The sequence below is a fragment of the Tamandua tetradactyla genome, chromosome 2, assembly GCF_023851605.1.
Source record: "Tamandua tetradactyla isolate mTamTet1 chromosome 2, mTamTet1.pri, whole genome shotgun sequence".
Lineage (NCBI taxonomy): Eukaryota > Metazoa > Chordata > Mammalia > Pilosa > Myrmecophagidae > Tamandua > Tamandua tetradactyla.
In genome coordinates, this window is record NC_135328.1 from 101,988,747 (window position 1) to 102,009,173 (window position 20,427).

The following is a 20,427-nucleotide window of genomic DNA, read 5'->3' on the forward strand; positions in this document are numbered from 1 at the left end:
GCTGCAGCCACTGGGTAAACAGTTTGGCGGTTCCTCAGAAAGTTCAGTATAGAATTACTACAGGACCTGGTAATCCCCCTGCCAGGTATATAACCAAAGAATTGAAAGGAGGGACTCAAACAGATATTTACACACCAATGTTCATAGTACATCATACACAATCGTCAAATGATGGAAGCTATGTAAGAGTCCATCAACAGATGAATGGATAAACAAAGTTACCATACTAATACAAAATGTTAATAATGAGGGGGATTATATGAGAAATCTATTTTCTGCATGATTTTTCTGTAAACCTAGAACTTTTCTAATAAAAAAAAAAAGTATGTGGTCACCTGTTAACTTAAAACTGTGCTAAAGATAAAGTTCTTAAAAAACACACACACACACATACACACAACTTAGAGGCAGTTTTAGATCAAGTTAAAGCTTGATCCCAGCTTTCCCATCCATAAAATAGATACCACCTCCTCACTCCAAACTCATAAGATTACTGGGTGGCAACATGTAAAGTCCCTGCTACATCCTAAGAACTCAATTTATTTATGTATTTGTTTTAAAGCAAAAGGCTGTCTCTAGCCTACACAATGGGAGACAATATTTAGAAACGATAAATCATATAAAGGTCTAGTACCCAGAATATATAAAGAGATTGTTCAACTCTACAACAAAAAGAAAGACAACCCAATTACAAAATGGAAAAAAGACATGAACAGACACTTCTCAGAAGAGGAAATACAAATGGCCAAAAGGCACATGAAAAGATGCTCAACTTCCCTGGCTATTAGAGAAATGCAAATCAAAACCACAATGAGATATCATCTCACACCTATCAGAATGGCCATTATCAATGAAACAGAAAATGACAAGTGCTGGAGAGGATGTGGAGAAAGAAGCACACGTATCCACTGTTGTTGGGAATGCCAAATGGTACAAATGTTGTGGAAGGCAGATTGGTGGTTCCTCAGGAAGCTAAGTATAGAAGTGGTAATACCATTGCTAGGTATCTACTCAGAGGACATGAGGGCAAAGACACAAACGGGTATCTGCACACCAATGTTTATAGCAGCATTATTTACAATTGCCAAGAGATGGAAACAGCCCAACTGTCCATCAACAGATGAGTGGCTAAACAAGCTGTGGAATATACATATGATGGAATATTATGCAGTTGTTAAGACAGAATAAAGTTATGAAGTATATAACAACATGGATGGACCTTAAGGACATTATGCTGAGTGAGATTAGCCAGAAACAAAAGGACAAATACTGTATGGTCTCACTGATATGAACATTAATGAATGAACTTGGAGAATTTCAGTTAAGAACAGAGGTCATCAGGAGATAGAAACAGGGTAGATATCGGGTAATTGGAACTGAAAGGATACAGATTGTGCAACAGGACTGATTGTAAAAATTCAGAAATGGATAGCACAATACTACCTAACTGTAATACAATAATGTTAGAACACTGAATGAAGCTGAACGCGAGAATGATAGAGGGAGGAGGCCTGGGGGCACAAACCAAATCAGAAGGAAAGACATAGGATAAAGACTGAGATAATATAATCTAGGAATGCCTAGAGTGTATAATGATAGTGACTAAATGTACAAATTTAAAACTGTTTTGCATGAGGAAGAACAAAGAAATGTCAATAATGCAGGGTGTGAAAACAGATGGTAATCAATACTTTAAAACTTTAACTTCTATGTGATACTAAAGCAAAAAATGTTTATTTGGTGCAAAATTTATGTTTTGACTAGTGCATTTCCTAGTATAATTTATGTGGACAGCTTAATTGAACACCGTAAGTACACGGAACCTTCAGTAAGGCATGAGATTTTGTAGGTTTGTCCAGAGTGATATCTCCATAAATCCCAGAAGGATTTGAACAGTAAATTAAAAAGCATTTGCAAAGTCCCATTGGGGGAATGGTGAGAAAGGGGGAAAATTCAACTTCCCCAAGCAGAGAATTCTTGGTATTCTCACAAGCAGTGGGGAAAACCAAAGCAATAGGCTGAGCCCCCAATCTTGGGGTCTGTTCATATGAAACATCCCTGTAAGGGATAGGCTAAGCCTACTTAAAATTAGGCCTAACAGGGCGGGCCACAGTGGCTCAGCAGGTAGGAATGCTTGCCTGCGATGCCAGAGGACCCGGGTTTGATTCCCAGTGCCTGCCCATGTTAAAAAAAAAAAAAAAATTAGGCCTAACAGTCACCCCCAAGAGAACCTCTTCTGTTGCTCAGATGTGGCCTCCTCTCAGCCAACACAACAAGCAAACTTACTGCCCTCCCCTTCTCTATGTGGGACATGACTCCCAGGTGTGTGGACCTTCCTGGCAATGTGGGACAGAAACCCTAGAATGAGGTAGGACTCAGCACCAAGGGATTGAGAAATTCTTGACCACAAGGAGGAAGAGTGAAATGAAACAAAATAAAGAGTCAATGGCTCAGAGATTCCAAACAGAGTCTGAAGGTTATCCTGTAGGTTATTTTTAGGCATTAAATAGATACCACCTTTTTGGTTAAGGCATAACCGAGAGGCTGGAGGGAACTGCCTGAAAATGTAGAGCTGTGTTCCAGTAGCCAAGTTTCCTGAAGATGATTGTATAATAATATAGCGTCCACAATGTGACTGTGATTGTGAAAACCTCGTGTCTGATGCTTCTTTTATCTACCTTGTGGACAGATGAGTAAAACATAGGGAACAAATGTCAAATAAATTTAGTAGATTGAAATGCTAGTGATCAATGAATGGGAGGGGTAAGGTTTGATGAATTTTTTTTCTGTTTTCTTTTTATTTCTTTTTCTGAATTGATGCAAATGTTCTAAGAAATGATCATGATGATGAATATACAACTACGTGATAAAAACAGTTCATACCGTATGTCAATTGGGTTTATTATTAAAATTTTTTTAAATAAACGAATAAAAATAAAGAACACCTAGGGCTCTACTTGAGATTCTACAAAAGTTTCACATACTAAGATTAGTTACAGAAACATAACAACATCTCCAGATGGTTCCCAGGCTAGAAATCCTATAATCCAGGGGGACCAGCCTCTCCAAGAATACTGACTAGTTCCATCCCCTATCCCATGTTATCCATATCCCTTTACAACATGAAAAATTTAGCATGGGCAGAGGTGAAATACCCCTAAAGGTTGGGAGAAGGATCAAAGGAGGAGAGGTTTTAACAGAGAAGATGGGATTTAACAAATAAGTATGACTGCTCAATCATTAAATTGATATTTCTTTTAGTCTCTAGTATCTTGGAACAAGTAGAAGGAAAGGCCTAAAATTGTGGAACAGTAGTAACCTATATCAAATGCTGAAATCTGTTCTATAACTACGTGTTACAATGTACTTGGAAATCTTTTCTTTTTGTATATGTTATACTTCACAATAAAAAATGCTTTTTAAAAAGAAAAAAAAAGCTGTCTCTACTTAATCACAAGTATATAAATATCCCATTCTAACCCAACCTAATCGTGTTTGTATTATTCTTAAAATTTCTAACATTCATGGAGGGCTTATTGTACACAATATGCTAAAAACTTAACATTCTTCACATTTGATGTTAAGTTTCTAATGTTATCCTCATTTTTCAGATGAGGAAACTGGTTTAGGAAGGTACAGTTGTATGCTCATGAACACATGGTAAGGGGAAAGAGTTGGAATACAAGCCTAGGCCGTCTGCTTCCAGAATCCATGTTAATTAATACTTTGCTGCACTGGTGACTGAAAGGAACAGCCCCAGTCTAAAATAAACTTTACTGAGTAATGACAAACGTAATACTGTACTTCTTGATTACTCATTTCACATTAATTTTGGTATAATATTTGCCTGGAAAAGAAAGGTGATAGGCAAGGAAGGCTACAAATCTACACCAGAAACTACACAATTTGGCAGGGAGGTGGGTAAATTAAAAATTCTACAGTGAACTTCCTTAAGAGAGGGAAAAAAAAAATCAGAAGCACCCTTTACTTGAATAAATTATAGCTTTCTTGTAATATAGATTATAAAAAATTATATTGAAGAAGAAAATTTAAAGGCTTAAGATAAGTTTACGATACGTTATTTAAGGAGAGGAAAGGAGGTCAAAATGAAACGAACACTAAAATACTATTCACCAAAATAATTATCTCTGAATGACAGGATTAAAGGTTAATTTTCACTTTCTTCTTGGAGCTTTTCTGTGTTTTCCAATTTATCCATAAGATAAATATATTAGCTGGATCATCAGGAAAAAAAATGCTAAGAAAATTAGAAGTTTATTTATGCAGAATGCACATTCTACAGTGTTATTTCTCCTGTGTTTGAAAGCTTGTGTCTGAAAGTATTGTTTGCTGGTATTTCTATATAAAGAGACGATCCAGAATGCAAAATCATGTTCACCATCACTGAATATAACTAAAGACAGCTAGTCTCAATGCACCCAGATTAGTTCAATTAGTACCAAATCCAGGGAAAAAGTTCATTTCTACTAGTTAATCACATTATATGATTCAAGAATCAGAAACAAAACATAGGTGGGGATACACAAACTGGAAGAAATCATTCTCTAGTTCAGAAAAAAACCGAGTCTATAAGATCAAGAGCAGCAGGAAAACAACAGGTTTCATCTTCAACTGGTTGGAAACTCTAAGCAGGTAGGGGCAGACTGTCATTTGGATACAATTCCACTTAAAAAAAATATCTGACCTACTACTTACCCATCTCTTACAAGAGTATCAACTGTACTTGCCTACCTTCAATCCATTCACTATAGGCTGTCACAGCAAACTTCTGCCCATCCACAGTATAAAATTCTCTTTGGGCAAGAGCCTTCCCTCCACTACTATGATTCTCATAGTTTCTCACAGATTCATTGCAAGATGCAGTTCCACCATCAATGACACCTACTAAAGCCCAGGCTTGCCTAGAAGGAAAAAGAACATGTGCATTTGATTATTTGTCATGGTACCGAACAAAATCCCTGACGCAGATGTTATGGCAGTTGCCATTTAATTCTCATATTTCATTTCTGCCGATCCCTATTCCTCTCTTTCCAGAGTCTCTTAAAGTTGCAATTCCAAACTTTGACTGAAGTCACCAAGGCCAGAGAAGGAAATGTACCTGGCTTTTAAATGCCTGGCCATCTGGCTCTGCAGCAGGTGAAACACCGATGACTGAGCTGTGAATTAATCATTGATTTCTCTCCTTAATGTACACCCATCTCATTCTGGCCATAAATCCAGTTGGTTTTCCCTATTTTAAATGATCACCTGTACTCATTTAAATGGTCCTCTGTGCAGTGTTCTCAAATCTAGCTTATATAATAGAAACACATGGGGAGCGTTAGAAACACATCAATGCTGAGACTCCAACCAAGATCAATGAAATCATAATCTCTAAGGGAGGGGCCTGCACTGGCATGTGTTTAAAGCTCCCAAGGAGATTTCAGTGTACAGCAGTCTTGAGAACCACTGAGTCAGAGCCGTGGTTCTCAAACTGCAGCAGGCCAGCAGAATCACCTGGAAGGCTTGCTGGAAAGGATTGCTGAGCCTCTGGAGTTTCACAGGTGGAACCCATGAATCTGCATTTGTAACAAGTTCCTGGGTGATGCTGGTCTGAGGTGCTTTTGAGAACCCCTGAGTTAGGGGTTAGATGTGAGAGAGGTAAGAAGTTCTCAACTTTGTGCTAACATCACCGAGGAGTCCTACTCTCCGCCCCAGATCCCAACCCCCAGATCCTGATGTAACTGGACTGGGGGGAGCCCTGGGAATTGGGATTCCTGAAAGTCTCTGCGTGCGTAGGCAAGGTTGAGAACTAGTGGGTTAGAGGTTCCTTAACATTCTCAAATCAAAGCTGTAGAATCTCTAGCTAAAAGATTTAAAAGTTCACGTTACGTGTTTAAGCACTGAAAACAATGGATCTGAAAATGCCATTTCATTCCTGTGATACACATCCCAGGATCTTGTTCAAACTTGTGGCCAAAATCAATTAAAGAAAAAGGACAATTACAAAAAGCCAGAAAACTTGCCTTTTAGAGATCTGGTTTAAAACATGAAAAGAAAAATGTCAATTTCCCACTTAGAAAAAAATACCAAACGTAATCTATGCCAGACAGATGGCTGGATATCCAAAGATGAAAGTCCACCAAAGCATGTCTACACCCACACAGATTCCACACCCGCCCCTGGATGGATTAGCTACTCTCTGGCTGACAATACTTTATAGCCCTATTTATATCCATTAATAGAACAGAAAGAACCAAGTGAAAAAAATGTCTCATATTATCTCCTGTTTGAGAGGGCTGGAGGGGAAGAAGATGAGAGGCTTCCTTTATTTACTAGAATTGCCTCAGTAATTATAGGACAATGTTCTATTCTATTGACATTATCTCCAAAACACTCCCACTTCCCTCCTCCACTTGAGGAAAATTTCAATGCACTAGAACATTATCTTCAAAGGAGTATGTGTTTATGTACACTGGAGATAATGTCAATGCAATGGAACACTGGCAACGGATCCGAACTCTTTCATTCCTCTGCCAAATCAGCCACAATTTTTAAAGGAGATCCAGAAACCAGTAAGGAAAGAAAGCAAAGAAATCTAAACAAAATATTCACAGCTCATGATTACACAAATCTAGAAACAATAATGACATCAAGAAACAGAAGTGGTAATCCCTGGCGTCACTGGGAACAAAATCAAGTATGTCCCCACCTTTGAAAGACCATGCTCCCACTCCTCGGGCTAGATAGTATAGAAATACGTGTATGTGTGCACCGAGAGACAGAGAGAAGAACATGCAGAAAAGCATTGTTTACATTAGGTCCAGACTGGAAAACAAAACAGATATCCACCAGAAAGTAAAATCCTGGGCTATTCATGCAATAGAAAACACTCAGTGATGAAAATTAGCAAGCGTTGCATGCAACAACATGGATGACATTCGATAACACAAGGTTGCACAGAGAAGCCAGGCACAAAATGTCACATATTGTCTGATTCCATTTAGGCAAACCTAAACTTCCTAAACTACAAAACAGGCAGACCTAAACTGCTCTCAAATTCAGGAGGATGGTTACCTTTAGTGTGAGAAAGTGAACAGTGCAGACAGGGGAACAGGGGGTGACTTTCTGAACCCCTGGCAATGTTCTATCTATTTCTTGACCTGGCTGGGGCTATACAGATGTCACTGTGTGTCAGATCACAGAGCCCTACGTTCTTACTGACAGCTCTTTTCTGTAAGTGTATTATATTTCATACTAAAAAGCTTTTGTAAAGACAGTTGTTCAACATACACCCTGAGGTTTTGCATAGGCTGTTCCCTCTGTCTGGAAAACCCTCCTCCTCCACTGCCCTCACAGCACACTCCTAAACTTCCTCCAGACCTTTGGGAAGCCTCGACTGGCCAATTTAGGGGCCCGGTCTACTTATACTCCCATTACAACCTGTAGCTGCAGCAAGTATCTTGTGATATGATCATCACCTCTTTGGGTCTCTTTTTATCCACTGGATTAAACTCACTGACAGCTTGGAGACAGTGTCCCTTCATCTTAGCATCTATAGTTCTGAGTACTTGGCATCTCCAAAATATGGGTGAATAAAAGACATTTTAAATATTACAGCCTTACTCTTCACTAATTTTTGTCTTCTTTGCTTTTTCTAAGATTTTTATAGAAAATATTTCATCTCAACACTGTACCATCAAAGGGGAAAATCATAACTAGATCATTTCAGCACACGGGATTAGAAGTCCTCTTACTTTTCACTGCATACTCCTTGACTTGACTTAGAAGGGTAAGCAGAACCAAAACTTCTGTTCTCAGAGTTAAAAGTAGCCAACTACTTCCCCAAACGCAGGTCTGCATCAGGAAATCATGGTTAACTAAAATACGGCACATGAACCATAGACAGGTTACTCTCCGCCCTTCAAATTGAAGTCTACTCCCTGGGTGGATTTCCTAGTGACGCCAACTGCTTCCTTCCTCTCTAAGCCAGTGCTCTGAAGAGCTGCACCAATCACCTGTTCTGGGATCGTTTAACAAGCAGATGCAAAAAAGAAAAGAAAAAGAAAACTATGCATTTTCTGTCCCTTTGGACTTTTAAAAAGGTTTTACACCTTAGCATGGAATTTTTGCCCAAAACTTTCAACTCCTAGGTTGCTTCAATTAGTCTGAGTTATCTTTAGAAGACAATAAAAAAAAAAAGAGGAAGTATCTTCAGAGGTAAACTGTCCTTCAACTGCAGGACTGTATTTCAGGACCCTATTTCTGTTCTTTATTTTTCACAAGCCCAACACCGCAGTTCACAAAGGGCTTCATGAGCAAAGCCAAGAAAAGAGCTTTTTGCATCCCATAACCCCGTCTTCCAGTCCCACCTTTCAAAGCAAGAAGCAACCCTACAAATGACTGTGGCCACTCGGGTACCTGAGTGGTACCTGAGCCTGACTGTGATGAGCAGTGGAATCTCCATCCTCTCTCTCATCTCAAAAAGACGTGGAGTCTAACCCATAGCTGGGAAGAAAAGAATAAAAAAAGAAGTGCCTACCTGTAGCTCAGTCCTTTGATCAAGTTACTTCCCAACCGGTCCTGGATCATCTCTATGGCTCCTTGTAAGAGACTTTTGGCTGCAGAATCTCCGACCGCTATAGCGACGATCCGTCCTGTGTCCTGGATTCTCAGAAACTCCTCGAGCCGCCGACTCTCGTTGTGGTATTCATGAGTATCAAACCTCTCGCTTTCCAAAATTTGGGCTGTGTCTTGGTCGATAACCCTGACATTGAGGCCCCGTGAAAAGTTCTTTTCAAAGGCATAGGCCCCAAACGCCAAGCCTGAGGAATTCAGAGTCCTGGCCAACAACGTCCATGACGTCTTCCGTGTCCCGTGTAACTCCAGTGTCCCACCAGCTGCCACGCCAATAAATTTTTTGCCAAATGTTGGCATACTTTCACCTTCATCTGACTTGCCATACAAGGCAATAGTCGCTTTGGATTTATAGCGGCATTTTTCTGCTCCAATATGAAGCGCCCCACCATCCTTGATAAGGATGTAACGAGTCCTCAAAGTAATATTTCTGGATCCATCTTTATCATCCCCAAACACAAGTAGTCCTGCAGGGAACAACATTCGAACGCCATCATCTCAAACATCTTTCTAAGATACAAAGAAATAGATCTCACCTCAAGGGGGAAAAATACTTTCATAATTAAGTTGGGAAGAATTTACTCGGTCTACTTAGAAAATCAAACTGGTTTCTGAGCATGGTAAATAAAAAAGTTTAGATTTCATATCTCTCAGCACACTAAAAAAGCCCATTTATATTAATTTCACTCCATTCACTTTGGAGGTAAATCATTTTAGAAAACTATCAAAGAGCTTACACATCTGAATCTCATTTTATATATGTTAAATTTCTTCTGACTCTGTCATTGCACCTATGAGACACCACTTCTGTGCAAAGTTCCTCATCTACAAATGAAGGGACTCGACCTGAGTGATTTCTAAAGTGCTTCTCATTCCTAAATTCTATGCTTATACTCTAGGAACTTTTCACACCTCCCTAGTTAGAAGGATACCACTTCCTAAAAAATTATTCAGTTTCAGGAGGGTTTTCTACATGAAAAGTATCTAACATCTCCCACATTAAAGAACAACCTTGTAGTCCCCATAGAGAGGAACCATTACCTACCTCCATCCTGAATGACTATGGAATTCACTGTGACATCTGAGGTCAGACGGAACATATCTCCCTCTTTGATAACAACTTGTTTTGCAGAATCTTGTCCTGGATCCCAGTTCCTGAGACGTGGGTTTTGATCTGGGCAATTCTCTATAATACAATGCAACATTGATATCCCATCAGATCCAAGCAAATGGGAGAACAGCTTTAGCCAAATCCAAGCACTACCACTGTTTAATTCAGATCTGCATGTAATATGCTGGCGTATCTTAACTTTCTGCATTAGGATGGAAATCCCACCGTGTTCCACCTAGCAGAGACATGTCAAATCCTTTACTTCCTCAACACCCAACTGAGCTGTCAACATCTAGTTCAGGATAAACTTCACAAGGTAAACATGGATGTTCCCTGAATAATCTACAGTGGAAATAATGGTGAAGGGATACACATTTTTTATTTCTTCTTTTTATCACACTGTAAATTATCTTGTTTTTAAACAACAATAACATCAAAAAAAAAGAAGACAGCTGTCCATGGGATTTAAGTGACAGGGATTTCTTTGTAATTGAGGTAAGCTTTCAGGAAGGTCATCTTGATACTTCAGGATTCACATTCTCTTGGAAAGTGAATAAAATGAACACGGCAGTCCACAGCAGCACTGTCAAGATGTGACAATCTTCCTAGTCTTTAGGGCTGCACTGGCTAGATACTTAACTGTGAATTTCTCCCTTAACCTAGGAGTAGCGCTGATAAAGGTTCTCAATTAAGAGAGCCTCACTTCTGCAGCCATCTGTCACCAAGCTGCTTTGTGATGTGTAGCATCTAATGAAGGTCACAAATCACTGATAAGCACAGCAGCGAGGTATGAGGACAGAGATATTTGGGTCTGTAAAAGTCCTATCACCTTACATTCTCCAAATCATGATGCTGACTTCACAATGAATTCACCTTGAGGACAAATAGCTTATATAAGTGTTTGAGTACTTGAGGTTCCTAATGATTTCATCCAGTGATTTTTAAAATGCTTATAACCCATCGAGAGATCATCTTAATTCTTCACTGAGAAATTCTGGCCCCTGGGGGCTAAGGGATTTAGCCCATGCTCCTGTCAGCTATGGAACTTCTCAGATGACAGTAAAGTCACTGCCTCCATTAATTAGTTCATTCCCCCCAAAAATACCCTCTCGGTGCACAGTATGGTAAGAACCACATCTGGGGTAGAGGTAACGGCCACTAACCTCTATCCATCTCATAAAATGCACACGCCATTCTGACTTCACCAAAGGGGGCCTTAATTACACTCCAGACTCAAGCAAGATTACCTGTGTTCTTGGATCTTACTTCTTTTCCAGCTTTTTTAGACTTTAGAATTTTTAAACAATCCAGCGGAATCAACTCAACAAGCAAAGAAGAAACTAAAAAATTGAATTCCAATCAACATGAGGCTCTATTCTATTGCTTTTGATTTTATTTATTAGGTTTTATTATAGGAAACTTTCTGAGACTTGGGGGGGAAGTGTTACACACATCTGGCTGTTATTTTAGTAACAGCGATCTAGTGCTAATAAGGCACTACTGGTGCTACTGCTAACTGTGAAAATGATAAGCAGGAACAAGAGTTACCAGCTACTTTACTGAATACCTACTCTGGGCAAGGTGACACATACGTTAAGTATTTTATATGCACTGCTTCATTTAAACCTCATAGTATGTCTGAAAAAAATTTCTCTTATTAGTCCCATTTTACAGATGGGAAAACTGAGGCTCAGTGAGACTGAACAGCACACCTTGGTTCACAAAGCTAATAACAGAGCCAGGATATGAAATTGTGAGCCCATGTTTTTAACTACTGCCTCACAGGCAAGTCACATGACCATGAAGTCCACAAGACCAACATACACATTGTTTTAATACATGCAAAATGCACTTCTAGGAGCAAAGAAAAAAAAGTTCTGAAAAAATAAAATCATTAGAACATCAAGAAAAATATTCTAAGCAGCAGGCTAGCAGGTTCTGTTCTCAAAGGGAAAGGCAGGTTAGAGGCAGTACATTATATATGAAAAACTAAGCACACTAAAAATAGTAAAGAAATGCTAAGACTCCTAAAATAACTGAGTCCCTGCGGGCTGTTCTAACAGAACTTGCAGGGCTCCAAATAAATAGAGCCCAATCACAGATCATGATCTCAGATGAGAAAGACTCTTCAGGCAGAAGCTAGGAGGTCTAAATTTAAAGAATGAGAAGGGAAGGCAGGGAAGAAAAGGAAGGCAAAGTAGGAAGGAAAGTGTGGTGGCCTGAATTGTGCAGCCCAGTTTGGGACATACTCTTGGTCTTGTGTTTTTGTGGACATGGAACCACTGTAGACAAGATCTCTTCAAGATGTTACTTCAGATTAGGTGGGCCCCACTGAGTCAGGTTGGGCTTTAATCCAATTATCGGAGTCCTTTATAAGCAGAGTGAAAGTCAGACAGAGAAAGAAGCCACTAGGAACAGCCAGTAGCGAGAAGAGAAAGGAGAAGAAACCGCCACATGCACTGCCATGTGACAGAAATGACAGCCAGCCCCAAAGACTGCCAGCTAGCCAGAAGGTACTGACCCCAGAAGATACCAACCTGGGAAAAAGCAAGGCTTCTAGCCTCTGAAACCCTGAGCTAATAAATGCCTATTGTTAAGCCAACCTGTTGTATAGTATTTATTTTAGCAGCTAGGAAAATAAGATGGGAAGGAAAGGAAGGAGGGAGGAGGGAGGAGGAGGGAAGAGAGGCCTGAGGAAGGGAGGGCGGAAAGAAGAAATTAAAATCTGAGAGCACAAAATTAAGTTCAGCAGGCAATATCTTCCAAGATTTCTGCCTACCTGTGAAATCTAGTTAGGCACATGAAGTAGTATATGAAAACACTCCTGAATGTTCCTATTGAAAATACCATTTTTTCTTTAAATCATCCAAGACTTCATTTTTATCTCCTTTTTCGAAGACCAGAGAATCATCACTCTTTTCCTCAAAAGATAACAATGCTTCCCCACCAACAGGAAGGACTAACTCAGGAAAGAAGGGGAGGCGAACTTAGTACAAAGTCCCAGGATATTGCAGTAGCCACATGAAATAATGCATAAGCATAGAAATATAAAATAAGTCTTCCTAGAGAGAAGAATTATCCAAATTAGAATCAGGGGAAAAGGCTGAGAATAAGAAAAAATTAAGTTGGATTATCAGGAAACTTTTCATTCCAAATAATAAAATCCATTCAACTATAGAAGGGTTTCTTTAGGGAAGGAGCAAAAAAGTCCCATTACCAGAATCACTTAAGTAAAGTGGGGGTCTCACCCTCAAGTCTACAGACCTCTTTACATTCCAATATAACATGCTTCCTTTGTAATCCTGCATTTTTCGTTTTATGCATTAAAAAACAAAAACAAACAAAAAACATTATTCTGGTGAAACACAGGCTTTACCAAATACCAAAAAGATCTGTGTCAGGCTTTACCGAATACCAAAAAGATCTGTGTCACGGAAAAGTTTTGGTACTCCAGGAAGTATTACTGTTAAATCCAGCCCTGTAATCAGGCCTGGGGAAGAATGGAGTGACTCCACATGTTCCTTCCTATGTACAATACAGTGAATCACAGAGGAGGTGACAACAGCAGACAGTGTGCCACCTCTTTCCTTTCAAAGGCAGAGGCTAAAAAATATCGCTGTCTTCAGATATGTACACTTTCCCAACAAAACTGCAAGAGGCAAGCAGCCAAAAACATGACTTCTCATTTTCAGAGATGAGGAAACCGCAGATTAAAGAAGCCAAACCCAAGACTACTCAGCATACTGAGTGATAGGGAAGTTCCCCCCATTGAGAAGTAAGGTGCTTAACTTGTAGTTCCTTTTATGGAATTAAAATTTGCCTCTTGAATAGGTGATGATTAAAATATGAAAGTATTCTGCATTGCCACAGTTATTTAATGCACGAGAGCTTTACTTTATGCCATCATTTGGAAGAGGATGAAAAAAACCACATCTTGTGGCCTCTCTCTCCAGCCAACACAACAAGCAAACTCACCACCCTCCCCCTGTCTACGCAGGACGTGACTCCCAGGGGTGTGGACCTTCCTGGCAACGTGGGACAAAAATCCTAGAATGAGCTGGGACTCAGCATCAAGGGACTGAGAAAACCTACTCGATCAAAAGGGGGATGAGTGAAATGAGACAAAGTGTCAATGGCTGAGAGATTCCAGAGTCTAGAGGTTATCCTGGAGGTTATTCTTAAGCATTAAGTAGATATCACCTTGTTAGTCAAGATGTAGTGGAGAGGCTGGAGGGAACTGCCTGAAAATGTAGAACTGTGTTCCAGTAGCCATGTTTCTTGAAGATGATTGAATATTGATATAGCTTTCACAATGTGACTGTGTGATTGTGAAAACCTTGTGTCTGATGCTCCTTTTATCTACCCTGTCAACAGATGAGTAGAACATATGAAGTAAAAATAAATAATAGAGGGAACAAATGTTAAAATAAATTTAGTATGAAATGCTAATGAAAGCAAGGGGTAAGGGGTATGGTATGTATAATCTTTTTTTTTCTGTTTTTGTTTTCTTTCTTTCTATTTCTTTTTCTGAATTGGTGCAAATGTTATAAGAAATGATGAGTATACAACTAAGTGATGATACTGTGAATTACTGATTATATATGTAGAACGGAATGATCACATGTTCATGTTTTAGTTCGTTTGCTGTTAAATTTTTTAATAAATAAATAAATTTTTAAAAAAGTGCATGAGTGGGAGCTATAATTGGAAACTGTTAAATTATTTAATGCGGCAGTGTGAGAAAGGAAATTTTTCATTTTTTGTTTTCATATGAAATTTTTGTCTGTCTATAATATTCATTACTGGGATAGATTTGTTCATTCAGGGACTGCCATGGTATCTGAGAAGACAATATGAATAAAATAATCTTGATTTTTAAAAGAGAAAAAAAAAAAAAAACCATACCTTCAATTTCGATCAGTTCACGACTAAGTATTTATCGAGAATCAAACTGATAGAACATAGAATGAACTCATAGTCATCAGAGCTTACAATCTAACCTGGGAGAAGAAACTACCCCGTATGAAATAAATACTGAACAATGTGGTAATTATCCCAAGTGCAAATGGGCTCAGAAAAAGAAAGGATGGAGCTGAGTAAATAAGCAGCTTTACGGAACAAGTGACTACACTTGGATCCCCGAAGGATGGAGAATGCATTTAAATAAAGAGAATGAGGTAGAATCCTAGAAATGCAAAAATCCCTTATTATCCAAATCCATTTGGTTGCTCATTTAGAATAAGTGTGGCTGCATTTAAACTAGGTAATGCAGGAATAAGCAAGGTAGGTTTGGGAACCCTAGGAAGAAACAGCATGCGCTACAGTGAAAGGTACATGTTGGGGAACAATATCAGAAAAAACAGAATGGTTGGATATAACATAAAGATACCATTTTATATTGAAAAAAAATTGATTCCTCATTCTGAACTTGCATAACATGAATGCAAACACTTCCTGTTTTTAAATACTCATGTGACCCTAGGTTTATGCTTTCTCTTTGAGATGATAGTCACTACAATTAAAATTTAGTCTTGCTGGTTAAATCATCAGCAATCATCTTCACGGAATGAATTTTTCTCACAGCAGTTTCTTAATCATTGAAATTTAATTCTTCTGATGAAACAATTATTATCACTATTATACTAAGAACAATCCTTAAACTTTCCCTCTCATCTAAGAAACAAATCTCTTGAATTTGTTCTGGTTTAAAAGAGACTTTCTTCGCCTTTTCTATGCTTTTTCCCATAAAACAGCTCGCTGGAATTCATTATACCAGAAGCATAATTTCTGGCAGTCCAAAAATCATACCTACCACCACGGATGAAACTGCTGCCACAAGAATTCAGTAAAGATTCTTTAAAGTATTTCCTAAAAGAGATGCTCCAAGAACTTCTTAAGCACTGTTTTGCTTGTAGGTCCAGCATAACAAGTCCTGTACCTAGCTACAGAGAAGGAAATCTATCTTTTTACTACTTTTTTTTAATCCATCTTTTTTAGATCTAAGGCCACAATAGTTATATAATTCCTCTGAACTGTTTATAACTATTCCCCAGGAGAGCATGCTTCATTAGACCCATCGCCAAAAATCTCAGTCAGTTTCTTTTCCAGTAAAATGCACTTAATAAGAGAGTGTGTGGCCTACAGAAAGGACTGAAAAATAACTAAGCCAGCCCCACCTTCCTGGCTATACCCACTTGCAGAATTAAAAGAAGGGGCATTATCAAAGTTATGTAACAGCAACAACCAAAGTGAAGCTGACCCTGCAATAGTTCAGCATACCAGATTTTTCCACTGATATTCTGTACTTACACTGCCAAAATGTGGAGAGAAAGAATGTTGACTCAAGCAACCATACCAGCAATTCAATGTCTTAGATGGAATATTAAAACACCAATAAAAGCCACAGACTTTGGCTCTGACTTTCCACTAACCTAACATCCGTTTTCTGCAGATTACTTGGAAAAATCAATCACCAGCAGTGAACTTGGTTATTCTGCTGTGGAAAAGGGGAGAGGAACTCAATACTAAATTTGTAACAGCAAGCAAAGTTAATTATGTGGTCTACTGGCTTGGTCAACAAAGATGTTGGCATGCTCATCTCCCTAAGAGGTTTATTCTCTTAGAAGTGATGATACCACCTCCCCCAAGATCTTAAAAATCTATGAAATCCTTAATGCACCCATGAGAACTAAATAGAATAATATTTACAACTTGTAAGCTATAAAATACTTCTCAAATGTTGTTTCCATTAAGGAGGCATGTAATTATACAAAAATTTGTTGTAGACTTTGTAAAAGAACATACACAAATGTCGGCCCAATCTAAGTTGTTATGGTCTTTTTCCCTTCCATGGCCCTAAGCCCTCTGATTTTCAGACTATGGGTAAGATTTATTTTTTTCTGGCGGAATACATGGTCCAGGAATCGAACCTGGGTCTCCCACATGGAAGGTGAGCATTCTACCACCGAACCACCCATGCACCCTGGATAAGGTTCTTTTATGAAGCAATTCATTGTTGGTATTATATTAAAGCTGAATGATAGCAAACTTCTTCAAAACCACTGAAGTATTGATATCTACCAACTTGAAAAGCAAAAGCTATTTAAGAGGTTAAAACCACCTTATATGATGTATAACTATGAAGTACTGAGTATTAGGTAAATACACATCCTAATGCATGCTTTCCTTCAAAGATATACAGTGCTACGCATAAATATTTGGAGCTTCTCTTTTGGACTGTTTCCCAAGCCAGTTTCCAACCACAAAACATTAATCTGACTCTTTTAAGTATTTACTTTTAAAAAAATCAAACCTAATCTATCACTTCATTTATGACAAAACCACAAACAAACAAACAAAACCTATTGGCGGTCCAAAAATCATACCTACCACCAAGGATGAAACTGCTGCCACAAGAATTCAGTAAAGATTCTTTACAGTGTTTCCTAAAAGAGATGCTCCAAGAACTTTTAAAGTACTGGGACAAAGTGACAACGTGGAAAGGAATAGTGATCCTTTAGTTTTAAAATTTCCAATGAAGACTTAATAAATTGATCTCATTCACAAGAAGTTATATCTCATGTTACCCAGTTGTGTATCACTTAGCTAAAACCAGTGTAATAAAATGCAATAAAACATTTATTCTGTTATTTCTTCCCCTTCCAACTTCTCCTAGACTATGTTCTATGTGCTTGTGTGTGCACGTGCGCATGCATGCACACACACACACACACACACACACACACACTTACCATCCGGAGCATATCTTGAGGATATTCCTAAAATGACTGCAAGTGCAACAAAAAATGAAAAACTAGTAATAGCAAAGCAAATGAAAGTATTCTTGTGTCTTTTCTGCTTCCGGCTCTCAATCCGGGCTTGCTGCTCTTCAGGTGAGAATGCAAAGCTTGCCCGGGCTTCTTCTCTTATGCAGGTCAATTTGGCTGAAGCTTGGCTCTTTGGAGGAGGAGGGGGGCGCAGTGGGACAACCTTCCCTGGAACGTAAGTAGCCGAGCGGTGACTGTTCCCATTCTGAGGTTGTAGGAAAGCAGGGGAACGTCCCCTGGAATCAGTGGCATACATGATACACTGTCACTGCAAAAAGAAAACACAAAATTTAAGGTTCAGAAATAAGCGACTTGCAATGACTTTTTAAAAAGCCAGTTTATATTCCCCATTTAACAAGCCACATTGGCAATCAACTTCATTAACAGTCTTCTGATGCCACCACTTCTCAATCTAGCTGCACATTATAACCACTTGCTAACACTATGCCAAGCACCACACCCCAAAACAATTAAATCAGAGCTCCTGGCCTGGAAGCTAAGTATCGGTAGCTTAAATGTTCCCCCAAGTGATTCTAATGAGCACCTCTGCTGAGAACAACTGTTCTATGCCAACTGTTCTCCATTTTCAGTGTATATAGCAACTACCAGGGAAGCTTGTTACAAATGTAGATTCCTGGGCTCTTCTCCCCAGGGATTCTGCTCACTTGGTACAAAGAAAGCCCAGGATTTGACATTTTAAAAATGTACTGGGGGTGGGTGGGAAATGGGTGCATGGATAGTTCAGCGGTTAGAATGCTGCCTTTCATGCGGGAGACCCGGGTTCCATTCCCGACCCTGGTGACACCGATGCAGGTCGCCACACTTTGAGTATCATTCTTCCAAGCTCTTCAAATTGTCATCTAAAGATGGTCATCGAAAGCTGCAGGTAATAAGCATTTATGTCTGGGTGTTTAATTTCACTTGGTTAAGCAATTTAAGTTTTGTACTATATTTATCATATATATTATATATGATATACATTATATTTATGGACAGTGAGCTCATTTAGTGAGAAAGTCTAAAGACTACATTATCTCTCTTAATCCTCAAATTTTGTTTGAAAAACAGGCATGCAAATATTGCTAAATTCTATGGCTAACCGTAGAGCACTTGCTGTAAGGCATTGCTCCAAGCACTTTACATGTATTGACTTGTTTAATGCATTTGCTACAACACACCTAGGAATAGGTCATTTTTATCCCCATTTACCCATGGGGAAAACTGAGATCTAGAAAGGGAGAAACAGGACAGGAACCTACGTATTTTTGACTCCAGAGATCAGGTTTTTAACAGTTACATTACTTCATCTTTCAAAACAACTGAGAGACAGTAACTTCAAAAAACGAATTTAGCATGGGCTGTGCTGAGTTTAACTAGAACTGTACAGTCAAAGAAGGCATATTAATCTTCTCAGGAATTTTTCATGCAGTTTGCTCAACTATACATGATTCTTTTTTTTTTTTAATCTAAGAGAAGCTGACACCAAAAAAAGGAAAGTCATTTGTTTTACTTTATAGTTAGCACTTATAAGAACAAAGCGGTTGGTTTTGAATAAAACCTTCCTTTATTAATTTGCCGATTCTAAAAAATTTGTTCTTATTGCAAGGACTGTGGATAAATAAGATATGCTCAGTGGCTTCAGAAACATGATGTTTAACCTCTTCTGTTATTTCCCTTCCTTAAGAACTCCAGGGTCCTCAGCATCACCTGACTTCATCCAAGGCGTTTATAAAATTAATCCCCCTCATCTTCCGTCAAACTGAGGCTTATCTTCTGCCAAACAACCTTCTAGTCGTAGGGGTGCCAGACTGCTGTGAGCTACAGAAAACCCAGTGAACACACAACGTTGTCATTAAGAAGCCACAAGCAAGCGTTTCCAGGACCCAGTTGATTTGGAAATTAATGGAGACAGAAGGGGAAGCTAATCAGGAATTGATGTTGATTTTACATGGGGCAAAGAACATTCTCAGTAGTTGTGTCTGTCAAAAACACATAGTTTTGTGGGACTTCATTTTCAAGGGGATCAAGAAACCTGAACAAAAGTAATTATTTAGACAAAGCTTAATCTCCATGACAAGGGGAAAACAACAGGAATTAAGGTACTATGAAAAAGGTGCTGCATGTGCCAGGCAGTAGGACAAAATAATGGATACATCCTGCTGTAACAAATGAGAGAGCACAACAAAGACCCCTTTATGATCCCCTGCTCACAAAGAAGAGACTAAACTAGTTTTTCTTGAGTGCCAGGCTCACCAGGGTGGGAGGGGAATCACACTATAATCTGCTCTCAAAGGAAAATGAAGATCTTTTGTTTCTGAAGCTACAATCATCTGATACTTCATTGTTTCGGGGTGAGAAAGGTTGTTATTACTTACCAGGCTGGAGGGCTCTTTTGTGAGAGATTATGTGTCTCCAGATGTACCCACAATAAAATAAAAAGCAGTCAGAGGCCGAATGAAGTCACAAACCCACTGGGAATAATTTGAACCTTCACTTCACAAAATGGTATCCTACTTGAAAAGTCAAATGACATCTGCCACAAACTAAAATTGTCAATATATGAGAAAAAAATCATGCTTATGCTTTCCCATAACCCTTCTGCAGAACTATGTCTCTCTGTGTGTATATATATGTAAATATACACATATATATGGATATGGCTATGTAAATATACACATATATACAGATAAATATACACACATGTATTCTGAGTTCATTAGCCATGTTTTACCAAAGAATATGCAAATGCCTAAGCAACATTCTCTTCCTAAATGCAATCTTTGCAAACAAATCTTAAAATAAAAAACTCCTCCTATTTTAAGCAAATTTCTCTGCTAATTTATTAAGTATTTT

At 38.7% G+C, this 20,427-nt stretch overlaps 1 protein-coding gene across 1 annotated transcript in view; it reads right to left on the bottom strand.

The window, feature by feature from the left end:
• The window catches only part of CEMIP2 (cell migration inducing hyaluronidase 2), an 86,689-nt gene that overhangs the window by 50,545 nt on the left and 15,717 nt on the right, over positions 1-20,427 (bottom strand). Inside the window, exons 2-5 of the mRNA XM_077148419.1 lie at positions 17,500-17,842; positions 9,683-9,823; positions 8,543-9,104; positions 4,753-4,922 (exon numbers count right to left, since the gene is read on the bottom strand). Coding sequence (XP_077004534.1) covers positions 4,753-4,922; positions 8,543-9,104; positions 9,683-9,823; positions 17,500-17,830 — 1,204 coding nt within the window. The 5' untranslated portion in view covers positions 17,831-17,842. The remainder of the gene's footprint in view (positions 1-4,752; positions 4,923-8,542; positions 9,105-9,682; positions 9,824-17,499; positions 17,843-20,427) is intronic.